The 12,487-nt window shown below is 41.5% G+C and overlaps 1 protein-coding gene across 1 annotated transcript; it reads left to right on the top strand.

Annotated features, from left to right (window-relative positions):
• Positions 1-1,196: 1,196 nt before the first annotated feature.
• Positions 1,197-11,530, top strand: coq8b (coenzyme Q8B). The gene is made up of 16 exons (XM_079165921.1): positions 1,197-1,272; positions 1,852-2,033; positions 2,137-2,287; positions 2,474-2,679; positions 2,927-2,993; positions 3,910-3,984; positions 4,272-4,391; positions 4,468-4,553; positions 5,002-5,142; positions 5,233-5,314; positions 6,398-6,491; positions 6,930-7,071; positions 7,752-7,859; positions 7,967-8,032; positions 8,288-8,374; positions 9,221-11,530. Coding segments are annotated over exons 1-16 (1,917 nt in total). The 5' UTR covers positions 1,197-1,271; the 3' UTR covers positions 9,530-11,530.
• The last annotated feature ends 957 nt before the right edge of the window (positions 11,531-12,487 follow it).

Raw genomic sequence — 12,487 nt, 5'->3', positions numbered from 1 at the left:
GTAAATGTAAAAAGTGTTTCTCCAGTGGAAACCTTACTGACAGTCTTCACACAAGTCACCATCAAAGTACTTAATCTGTAGTATTACACTTATATTAGTAATGGAGTACTGGAGTCACTGATGTAGTGGTGAAGAAGAGGAGAGAAACTGGTCTGTTTTAAGGAACTAAGTATTTTAAAAGACTTTCATTCATCAGTCTGTAGGTCAATTTAATTATTATTTATCACTTTTCTGTGGAATCATATTGTGATTATATGATGACATCGTGTTATTGTTGAATAAATTACTGTTTTCTGTCATATTTGATTATACCAAGCAAGTTGTACTTAATAATATTTGTTTTTATTTGTTTTCATTTGTTTTTATATTTGTATACACATATTTAATTTGGTATCAAATAAATAGCTATCCTGACGAGGATGATTCGAAATTAAGAAAATAAATGATCTAAAATCTAAAGTATGATTTTTATATAAATTGTACTTTTTGCTCTGAAACTGTGCCTGATGTTTTCTGGAATTTGTTTGCACTCTAAATAATTATGAGAAGATGTTTCAAATGTTATTATCGGTGTCTTGTGTCTACAAATATTTTGCATTGTATTACGAACATGTTATTTTTGTTTTGTTTTATTAATATGACAGAAAGGGCATATATCATACATCTATTGATTATTATCGCCAAATTCTTTATTCGCAAGTGGAATTTTACAAGACAAAGACCCCTTTTTAGTGTTTTTATAAAGATTTTCAACTTTACATAGGTAGGTAATTAATTAGAATTGGTGCCTTATATATTCGTTGTTTTTATTTTAATTTATTTATTTTTATTTTATTTTATTTGTGTTTATTTCAGTCTATTTTACTTGTTTTCTTCGAATTAACCCGCTGGCTCTTTAGTTTGAATGTCAGCATTTTACTCTGTCTCTTATTGTCATGTTGTGAAACTCTACATGTGCTGTTTGTAAAAAAAAAAAATCCCTTAATTCTCATTCGACGTTGTTCCATTTAAAGCCCGCCTCATGTTGACTGTGATTGGCCGAACACTGACACCACACGTGGTGTTCTGCCCTGCTATTGGTTAAAAGAATACATCTCTCCTCCCTTCACATCCGGGTTGGGCCTACTTGCTAAAATCTCGGATTGTGGTTGGTTCCCAGTCAACTCAATCAAATTTGAACTTCCTGTTAGTGAAATCGTTGCAAAACAGTTTCGACGGTGGTAGAGCAGGACAGTCACCAAGAGAAATCTGGATAACACAGCTTCAAGAAAAGTAAGTCACTTCATTTGTAAACAGCAGAATGTTTCATGCAAATAGTTGCATATATATATATATTTCATGTGGAAGAATAAACCCTGTTTATAAATGTCAGCAGCTACTGACGTTACACAACATTGTAGACACCGACTATACATCAGCTATAGCTAATAAGCTAGTTAATGTAGCCTAAATAAAGGTAATTACTGTCCTTAACTCTGTAAATATGTTGTGTATTTTACTAGACTGCAGCTCACTCGTGCACCGTACTGTAGGGGGCACGTGTTCATGACATTAGCGTGTCTTGACACATGTGTAGCCAATCACGTCCAAGGTTAAACATTATAACAGAACATGTTGGTCCCGATGTTCTTTACATCGTTGGAAATACTTTTATAGAAACATTTACTTCAAAAATGTGTGGTGGGTGTGTCTGGTACTTGATGTTCTTTTTATATTTAATGTCTTTCAACATGTTGACACAACTTGACTATCTCTCTCTCTCTCTACCCACCCACCCCTCTCTCTCTCTCTCTCTCTCTCTCTCTCTCTCTCTCTACCTCCCCCCCCCCCCCCCCCCCCCCCTCTTCACAGTGATGCTATCAGAGGTGCTGCAGGTGCTGCGTGGAGCAGGTAAAGTGGGCTCTGCCCTGGTTTGCTCTCAGGGAGAACATCTCAAATTTATGGCCTGCAACTCCACCGTGGGAGCTGGAGTCAAAGTGGCTCAGGATGCGGTGGAGGGACTGATGGGCAGCTTCAGTGGTGGCAGCACTGCGGTGAGGATCCCTGCTTAGACTCATGCTGGGCATTTGATATAATGCATACAGTCAGATGCAGCCCAAGTTAGTCATTCTTTGGCTAAATTACTTGTCCCAACAGTCAACAAAGGAGGACGTGTTTCCGGACGCGGAGGGTTGGGAGAATGTGGACGCCGATGAAGCAGCCAAATGGGCCATGGGGACCGAGTTCTCCTCTGATGCTCCGGAGCAAAACCAGACAGAAGCTGGAGCCGCAGCAGAGACGCCGCCAGGTATGTGACACGTACACTTAGTATGTGGCACTAAAAGTTTATTTTTTAGTCTAACAATATCTGAATGTTTTCATACAATGAAAAAGACATTTGAATGCTCAAGTTCTTGTTGTAGTTTTTCTTGTCCATCAACAAGTCTGACATTGAGACTGATACAATAAGACTTTTCGGTTCTTCCTACTACAGGAGTATCTCCTTCCCCGGAGGCAGCTCCTGCAGGGACGGGCTGGCCGGGACAGAACGCTCGCTTCCTCCACACGACCCCCCGGTTTAACCGGTACTACTGCCAGACCAGGTCTGTCCACGACACGGTGGTGGCGAGACTCAACCCAGAGGACATCAAGAAGGCCAGGGAGGCCAAGAAGGCCCTGATCAAACCTGTCAGACAGAAGGTGGGTTTAGTTTGACTTTTTCAAAAGCAATGTGAGCTGTGGCAGATCATGAATATTCTCTATGAAGCAGTTTATGCTGTAAAGAGAGAATATTTATGTTTTATCTTAATTTGTGTGTTTAATCTTTTGGGGTTATTTTGATGAACTAGTATCTAAAGAGACGGATCCTGTACTGGGGAGACATTCATACATTTGATCTTGTCATGTGAATACTTTTTTAAGTATGCTCTGGTATGTTTTCTCTCAGCTGAGTGACCGTGCCAGAGAGAGCAAGGTTCCCGCCACAAGAATCAGCAGGCTGGTTAATTTTGGGGGTAAGAACATCTCAATCTTTCATTGGTTTTTCAGTTGTGGCACGTATCATATTTTGCAAAGAGAGAAAGTATATAGCTTATGAAACACACAAGTTTACTATCTGCTGGAGATTAAGAGCACAGGGAGCAATAATTACACTTATGCAGTGTAGCTTTAAATAAAACCATATTTTCAGAATTCACACGTCAGACAAATGTACTCAACAAAGTTTTATCGTTATTATAGCATAACGCTGACGGCACAATAGAAATATCATACGGGAAGGTGAATGACATAACTCACACCAGCTGTTAAATGTCACAAATGTATGAACAGATGGAAAGAAAAGCGACTCGGCACATTAGATAATGCTCCCATAAACATTTATTTGATGCAATGCAGAGACACGCCTACAAATACATCGTAGGACGGGTCACCTGACGGGTCACCTGACGGGTCACCTGGTCCGAAGAGGCTCCCTGAGATGCAATACATGATATAAATACATCGTATACAAATGCACATGTGTGCTGACAATCACACTGAAGTACGTAGTGAACATGGTCTCTATGTGACTGCATGTATAAACACACTCGTAGTGAGATTAAAGAATTCAAGCAATAAGAAAACCACACGATGTGTACAACTTAAATATCACCAGACTTAAGCGTCAGCTTTAAACCATCACAAACATTATGATGTCGTCCAGATGTGCGTGCATTTGTGAATAATACTAATTAAACTAATAAAACTATTGGTGCATGAGTGGAAAGTTTTTGTTTTTATCTTTACTTGCAGTATTTCTGAAGTGTCAGACTTTTTAGATGTCAGACTAGCAGCAGTTTGCAGCTGTGTGTCAAGTCAGCACTTCCCTCCAAGCAATCTGTTAAGTGGCCCCTAAATGAAATACTCTCTCTTGTTGTCTCCTTGCTGCAGGACTGGCAGTAGGACTCGGGATCGGTGCCATCGCAGAAGTGGCAAAACAGTCATTGGCAGGCAAACCCAAAGGAGGTAAAGGCATTGTTCTGTGAAAGAGCGTGTGTTGTCCGGTGCACGCTCGGCAGACGGATGGACAGCTGCTCGAAGGACTTGAAGACAGGCTTTAATATGTGTTAAATGAACAGTGTTTAATGGTCGCTGCCCGCGTTTTTACATGCTGCTTTCTTACAACTGGCAAGTAAAGGCTGGAGCTTAATCTTTAACATTGAGCACTTTGAAGACGCTTTCTAGGACACATTGCTCTTGTTGCTCTTCATGCTATTGTTGTACTTAATATATCACTTCTGTCTGTCTTGTAGGTGAGAGTGCTTTGTTAGACTCTCCTCTCCTGTCGGAGGCCAACGCAGAGAGAATAGTCAACACGCTGTGTAAGGTCCGTGGGGCTGCACTCAAGATCGGACAGATGTTCAGCATTCAAGGTACACGTCGAACGGTGGTCAGACGTCCTCGCAGTCTCAGAGCAGTTCTGATATTTCCTCATAATTCCTTCTTCAGACAACAACTTCATCAACCCTCAGCTGCAGAGGATCTTTGAGAGGGTCCGGCAGAGTGCCGACTTCATGCCGGCCTGGCAGATGAACGTAAGCATGAACGCTCCCTAACACCTAAGCATGAACGCTCCCTAACACCTAAGCATGAACGCTCCCTAACACCTAAGCTTGGTTTATACTCGCTTAGTTGTGCACATCCTGAGGTTTTCAGACACGACTCTCCCAAATAGTTCACTGATAAAAAGATGTTTACATTTGTGATTTTACAAAGACAGACAATTCGTTTTTAGACGCTTTAGAAACAGGAAGTCTTAAAAAGCTTCATTTGAGTAAATATTTTGCAGCCAAATCAGATTGTTTTCAGGATATTCAACCTTCGTCTCCTTCCCATACAGGGCCTGTATGAAGGCAAAAGATGGTTTGACCAAGTATTCATTTGTGTGTCAGTTCACAGGTGCAGCTTGATTTATGTCTGTTTATGTGAAGTTCAGATACATATTTGTAGAGTTAAAAACATTTTCTTTTTTTGTTTGTGTAGAAAGTTCTGGAGGAGGAACTGGGTCCCGGCTGGCGGGAGAAGCTATCGTCCTTTGAAGACAAACCGTTTGCTGCGGCGTCCATTGGCCAGGTGCATCATGGGGTGTTAAAAGACGGGAGAGAGATCGCCATGAAGATCCAGGTATTCATACACGCTCTCTAATTATGTCTCTCTAATAATAACCTTTATCTGCATTGATTTGTTATCCTTTTATTCCCATCTTCCTCCCAGTACCCCGGAGTGGCGGAGAGCATCCACAGTGACATAAACAACCTGATGTCGGTGCTGAAAATGAGCGTGGCCCTGCCAGGAGGTAACAGCGACACCTTATAGTTAGTGGTGAAATCCCTGAAGATGTTACAATGTGAAAAACAAAGCAGTGTTGAACTTAACAGGAGGAGAGCTAATAACGCTGACAGTGCTGCTAACGGCTAACATACAGAGGTTCCATTCAGGTCTATTATGATGCGTTCAGGGTCTGTTCAGTGAAAATGAGTATTCAGTGAAGGTAGATTATAACGTTATCATGATGTGTTCACTTGTAATCTTGTAGTTCTGGTGAGAAACTTGAATAAATCCCGTTGTTTGAAGGAGATGTTTTCACAGCAACATAAATAGATATTAGAGAGGAAGTACGAGCTGTTTAACTTTCTAACACGAGCTCTAAGCAGCTTTACAATCATTAAATCATAATCATTAAACTGGGTTTTATGGAAATGACTAAAACAAAGTAAAAGGAGAACATTTTGAGTTTTTGATGGTTTACTGACTTCAGAGCTGTTGAAAGGATTTTCGGTGGTGAAAACAACAAACAACAAAAAGGATCTTTATCGTCCAATACGGATCATCGACGATCAGCAATCGGTACCAAAAAAGTGTCACTGGGACGTCTCTAAATGTTATATTTAATACTTTTTTCTTTTGTGCTGATCCGACCCGTGACTTTTGCACACCCCATATTATTATATTAAATTAATAAAACCATATTGAGGACGAGCTATTCTGAGTCTTGAGGCAGCTTGATATCTTAAGATACTGCTGTTGTGCCCCTTCGTTATATTAGGAGGTGACTATAGATTGTTCTCCCATTGAGTCCCGTCTGTTCCTTCATTCCTGCATTTCCCTGTTTCAGTGTAGACCATGAGGTGGTGCTGTTGTTGTTTCAGGTCATAACTACGTGACACAGTTGTTACTGAGTGGTGATGAGGATGTCTGCAGCTGTTACTTGTGTCATTCCTGTGCTTCAGTCAAAAACATGAAACTATTTATCATAACTAATGATTACATCGTTCTATAGTTATCCAACACTGTCACTGTCCCACAGACGCCATGACAAATGTTTCCACACATGTTTTCTTCAGTTTTCCCTGCTGAGTTTTGTTTGTTTTTTCCACAGGTCTGTTTGCAGACAACAGCTTAGAGGTTCTTCAGAGGGAGCTGGCGTGGGAGTGCGACTATAAGAGGGAGGCCGAGTGTGCCAAGAAGTTCAGGTGGGTTTATTGAGCCATAAAACCTCTTCCACTGAACCCCACTAGTGAGGCGTTACACACCGTTTAACTGCACGGAATACAAACCACATCAAATTAGCCATAAAGATTCAGGAGGGTTACTCCGTAATTAGACAGACCGTTCATTAAATGTTTGCTCCTGCCACTAAACTGCACATAGACTGTATGTAGCTCTGGTTTTATTAACACATCAGAGATTCAAAGCTTTTTACTTATTTTTAATCATTTATATATTCTTTTGAGAGGTACTTTACTCCTGCTACTATTATAACCAACGATGTTATTAATATTATTGTCATATACGGGAGAAGTTTCAGTTGGTTGCAATCTGCAACCTCACCACTAGATGCCGCCAAATCCTACGCACTGCACCTTTTAATAGATATATATTTTTACTGACTGTTGATGTCTGGCCTCCAGGTCCATGCTGGAGGGAAATGAGTACTTCCAAATCCCGAAGGTGATCGATGAGCTGTCAGGCCGCAGGGTGCTGGCCATGGATCTGGTACAAGGAGTCCCACTGGACCGCTGCGTAGACCTGGACCAGGAGACCAGGAACGAGGTACGGGGATGAGTCAGCAGACGTCCCGAGACTGGGAATGTTACAAATGACTACAGCGAAGTGTTCTTCTAAAAGAAACCTAATCAAATATTTTTGTATTAGGTGGTAAAGCTCAATTTAATTTTCAGCAAACCAGGAATTATAAACCACTTTCAAGTGAAACAAGAACTGGAATCTATTTATGGGAAGTGAAAGAAAGGTCATGGAGATTTACATAAAGCGGACGCTAACAGGCTGATAGAACATCACAGTCTGGACTTCTAATTGTGGGACCCAATTAGAGCTGAAACCCTGTTCCTCCTCTCAGGCTTTTGTTCAAAGTAAATGTACTGTACACCTGCATTCCACCCTTTGTTGGTAATAGGACACAAGCACTTTTATTTGTAACACACATGACATGATGTGACAGGTGCAGCACTGAGCGGAAGCGTTGCTCATTAACTCTCATAGAAAGAAGTTTCTTGCTCGCAAATTGTACAGCAGGACCTCAAACAGCGTGAAAACGACAGCAGCAGCAGTGAAAACTGTAAAAACAGAGCGTCTAACAGTTGAGATGAATGCACCTGGAGCATAGCCCGCAGTAAGGCAGCATCTTTAGACATGGTGAGAGCTACAGCAGTAGAAATGATACTGATCATAACCGCACGGCTGTGAACACAACCCTCGTCTCTCGTCTCCAGATCTCTTACAAAATCCTCCAGCTGTGTCTCAGGGAGGTGTTTGAGTTCAGGTTCATGCAGACGGACCCGAACTGGTCCAACTTCTTCTACAACTCAGACACCAACCAGGTGAGGGCGGTGTGCGTTTAAAGCTGTGAATGAGTTGTCTTAACGGATGCCACGTTCACCAAATATTTAACCGGACCAAATGTGACGCTCTCCCGTCTTATCTGTAGATCGTTCTGCTGGACTTTGGGGCGTGCAGAGGCTACGAAGAGAAGTTCACAGATGACTACATAGAGGTATGAAGACGCCCAGCAGTGAACCTCACAACAGGGTTCATGCAACAAGATTTATTTGAATCAAGAAGCACACGAGTCAAAATGTGAAGAAAAAAAAATGACACATTTCCTCATCGTGTGTGTGTGTGTGTGTGTGTGTGTGTGTGTGTGTGTGTGTGTGTGTGTGTGTGTGTGTGTGTGTGTGTGTGTGTGTGTGTGTGTGTGTGTGTGTGTGTGTGTGTGTGTGTGTGTGTGTGTGTGTGTGTGTGTGTTCAGGTGGTGCACGCGGCCTCCGTGGGTGATCGAGCCACCGTTCTTTCCAAATCGAAGGATTTGAAATTCCTGACAGGCTTTGAGACCAAGGTGAGGTATTTTGGTCTCTGCTGCTGTGCTCATTTATTTTTGATATGGTTTATCCTCCATGGCCGTCTCCATTTATTTGTGTTCCTCTCTACCTCAGTCTCTCTCCCCGTAGTTCTAGTGCAGGAGCCTCTTTCTTCTCTACATGTTTGTTGTATCTTTACTAAAGAACTCGTGTTTTTACTGTTTAAATATGAGGAAGGACGTCTCTGAGTGAGCGCTGCAGCAGGTGTTTCAGTGTTGGCCAAGCGTCATCTAGTGTGGTTTCCTTCTTGGTGTTTTCCTTCGTATTATGTAGCGCTGGGCCATGTATATCAATGTTATATCAATATCTTGTTATGAGACTAGACATCGTCTTAGATTTTGGATATCGTAATATTAGATAAGATAGAACTTTATTAATCTTGAAGGGAATTATTGTGCCAGAGCTTCATTAAGATTACAACGGAAGAACAATAGAAGAACAATTATTAAGTGTAGAGATGGCTTGAGTGTCGTCTTTTCCTGGTTTTAAAGGCTGCGTTACAGTAAAGTGATGCCATTTTCTGAACTTAGCGGACACATTTAATCATAATATCCATATTACTGATGATATTTACCAAAAACCTGATTCTATAAGTATTTTGTGAAAGTCAAATAGTCAACCCGACAATATCGAGGTGTTTGGTCAAAAATATCGCCCAGACCTAGTATTATGTAGAAAATGTGTAGAAAACTACTTGTTATGCATAAATAAAATTCAGTATTCAAACATCAGTTTATTATTCACACACACACACACACACCCACACAAACACACACACACACTCACAGACAGCCGTTATAACGCCTCTCCCTGCTCCCCACCAGGCCTTCGAGGACGCCCACGTGGAGGCCGTGATGATCCTCGGCGAAGCCTTCTCGTCCGTGGAGCCCTTCGACTTCGGCACCCAGAGCACCACCCAGCGCGTCCAGAGCCTCCTCCCCGTCATGCTGCGCCACCGCCTCACCCCTCCGCCCGAGGAGTCGTACTCCCTCCACCGCAAGATGGCCGGCTCCTTCCTCATCTGCTCCAAGCTGAAGGCGCGCATATCGTGCAGGGACATGTTCCTGGACGTGTACAACGCCTACAACCAGCGGAGGCAGGAGGAGGAGCAGGCGGCCCGGGCCAGTGCGTAGACGCTTCTGGGCTTTTTTCAGAGCGGGAGTAAAGACAGAAAAGATGGAGACTTCATCAATATGTAACTGGCAACGTGCTCTAAAGAGGACCACGACTTTCTATGGTCGTCTCCTTCACAAGATCACTGACAATCAGTGTGAGCTCGTGAGGATTTGGGCGATCGCGACCCAACGCTGACTCATCGAGGCCCGACTTAAGCTCTCTCTGTCCTGTGCAGTGACTGACTGAATGCGATAGTTTGAATGTGAGCTGTGCCATTGAAAATATACACTGATGCCCAAAATAGTTATATTACTGATTAAATATGTGAATTGAAGACAGGATTATTCAACTCATTTGGCGTGTTGTTGTGTGTGTGTTTGATTTGTATGGCCCAATGGTTGCATCTTTGTCGTAGATCCTCAAAATGCTTTGTTTCCTCCCCCTGGTTAGAACGTATTAATACTTTCACAGCAACCACGTTACAAGAGAAAACATCTTCTGTCTCAAGGACGCACGATAAGCCCTGCATATCTGATGCCGCCAAGTACTCTTTCTTTGTGTGTTAGAAGGACTTTAATGTGCTGCGGAGTACATTTTCATCCTGAATATGAAGCCTGGCAGACGACAGTCATAGTCTAATAGAAACCCGGTGAGTAACGGCCGTGCATTATAAGGACTATTTGGCATAAATCTCCATAACGTCAAATGCTTTCGGCCCGTTTTTATGGCTTCTTTATGACGGAGATAAGTTCTGTAACCAACAAGGTGGTGTGCTGTGCTTTTTTCTTTTTTTATAAAATAATATTTCCCTGTTTCACACTGTGAGCTTCACTGGCAGGTGTCAAAGAAGGACTTCCTTCACTCCATTGATCTTTTCAATTTCTCTTTTACACCCCTTTGGGGATTATTGACATGTTTGACCTCGTTCTCCACTCTACGCTCTTCTTCTATCGACCGTCTAACAAAATGTGAGATATGAGCTAATTGTGGCATTGATGGCTCTATTTATTTTTTGCACAGAAACTATTTTCATGTCAAGGCAGCGCCGTCTTATTCGTCCTCAGTCGAGCCGTTACAGCCCTGCTCACAGAAGGTTGTTCCCGCCACAGGAGCTGAGATGTGAGGCTTTCACTGACCTCGTAAAAACCTGATGGAGTCTTTTTTTTTTTTTTTTACAGGATCTCCATTAGTGCAGTTAGTGGCCCTGTGTTCGCATCCTGTAACCCTTTTAGTTTGTTTTGGGAATCGGCCACAGTTAGTAACAGCAGCACATGTCGAGAGAAGGAGGAAGAAAAAAAAATAAAAAGGCGCATTCTTCTCTTTCAGTTTTACGCAGCGGAAAGTTTGAGCCGTTTTCTCTGCGTGTAAGAAGCAGCTGGCTTCAGTTTGTTGGCTGAACACTGGACTGGTGAGGACGATGATTCCTACCAGGACCAGTTCGTTTATGAGGTTTAAAACATGTCCGGAGAATGTCTGTGTTTACGTTATGTTGCTGAATGAAAGGTAGTGACTGTGTGAACAATGAGGGACAGCTGGCAGTCTCTCTGACCAGGCTTTTAATAAATTCAACTTTTATTCTTACTTTTCTGTCTTCCCTGATTCTCTGTTATGGTAACCTTTTGTTTGTTTGCTTGTTTTACCATTTGTATTTTATTTTATGACTTCTTAAGCTGATTTTGTATCGATATAATATTCATCAGCAGGACTGCAGCTACCATTGTGGACAATTAAGGTTGTTTTAGCAGTTAAAAATCCATCTCTGAATATTTTAAAGGCAGATTCCATTATATACATTTCGACTTTCGACGAAGATTTAAGGATTTAAACCGTCTTCTGAAAACAGCCTTCTAGTGTCAAACTCTGCACTTTACATTTGACTACTTTTAGGCCAACCAAAAAATAAATAATGTATTCAGCATTTCTCTAATATAATTTTCATTCTCGACAGCGTGTAGAGGGCTTTGACATAACGTCTGTAATCTGAAATGCCTTTGGTCCTCATGTTGGGAATAAAAGTGACGGTGAATCTAATTGAAAAGCTAATAAAATATGAACAATTCAAACGCTCCATTACATATGATATCATTTTCCAAATGACTCCATTATATTTATATCTTCAAAGTAAAGTGCTATCGAGGCTGAACGCTGCCTTTATTCATCATCCATTATTCAACGGAGTGCATTTAACCATCGTAAACGTCACTGTAATGACCTAAAGGACCTGAGCTCAGGCTCACACTGGCAACCTGACAAAGTGCCCTTCAGCAAGGCAGCGGCTCCCTGGTGCAGTGGTGGAAAGTAAGCGAGTACAGTTACTCCAGTAGTGTACTGAGGTACTTTACTACACCACTCTTCACTATTAATATACACTTGTTTTAACATACTTTGTTTGTTTACCATATATTATAATAAATGTTCATATTTTCTACTTTTAGATCATGTCTCGTACTATTGCACTGTTTATTGTTATGTTACATTGTTATATCACTTAGCCAAATTCCTTGTATGTGTTACGTACTTGGCAACGTAAACCATTTAGGATTCTGATTATCTGACACTTAGTTACTAGTTATGAGAATCAGAATACAGACATGCTTATTGTGATACTACTACTAATCTGCTCAGTAGCAGGCTCGCTGATACAAATATACAAAATAGGCCCCACAGTGATGAACTATAATAGTTTATAACATTAAAATGCTCTTACATGTTAAAAACAGAATATATGACACTTTGAAAGCAGCCATTCTGCATATTTAGGTACTTTAACTTCAGTAACATTTTGAATCCAGGACTTTTATTTGTAACTGAGTACTTTCACACCATTTTATTTATACTTTTACTTCAGTTCAAGGATCATAAAGGCTCTGGAAGCACGAGGAGGATTTCCTGACAGGGATGATTAGAGGAACTCATTATCCCAGTGTGACTAAGAGGCCGCACGGTGGCGCAGTGGAGCGAGAGAGAACAGAGCC

The sequence above is a fragment of the Pholis gunnellus genome (assembly GCF_910591455.1).
Source record: "Pholis gunnellus genome assembly, chromosome: 9".
NCBI lineage: Eukaryota > Metazoa > Chordata > Actinopteri > Perciformes > Pholidae > Pholis > Pholis gunnellus.
The sequence above is the reverse complement of the archived record's forward strand: the minus strand, read 5'-3'. Positions and strand labels throughout refer to the sequence as shown.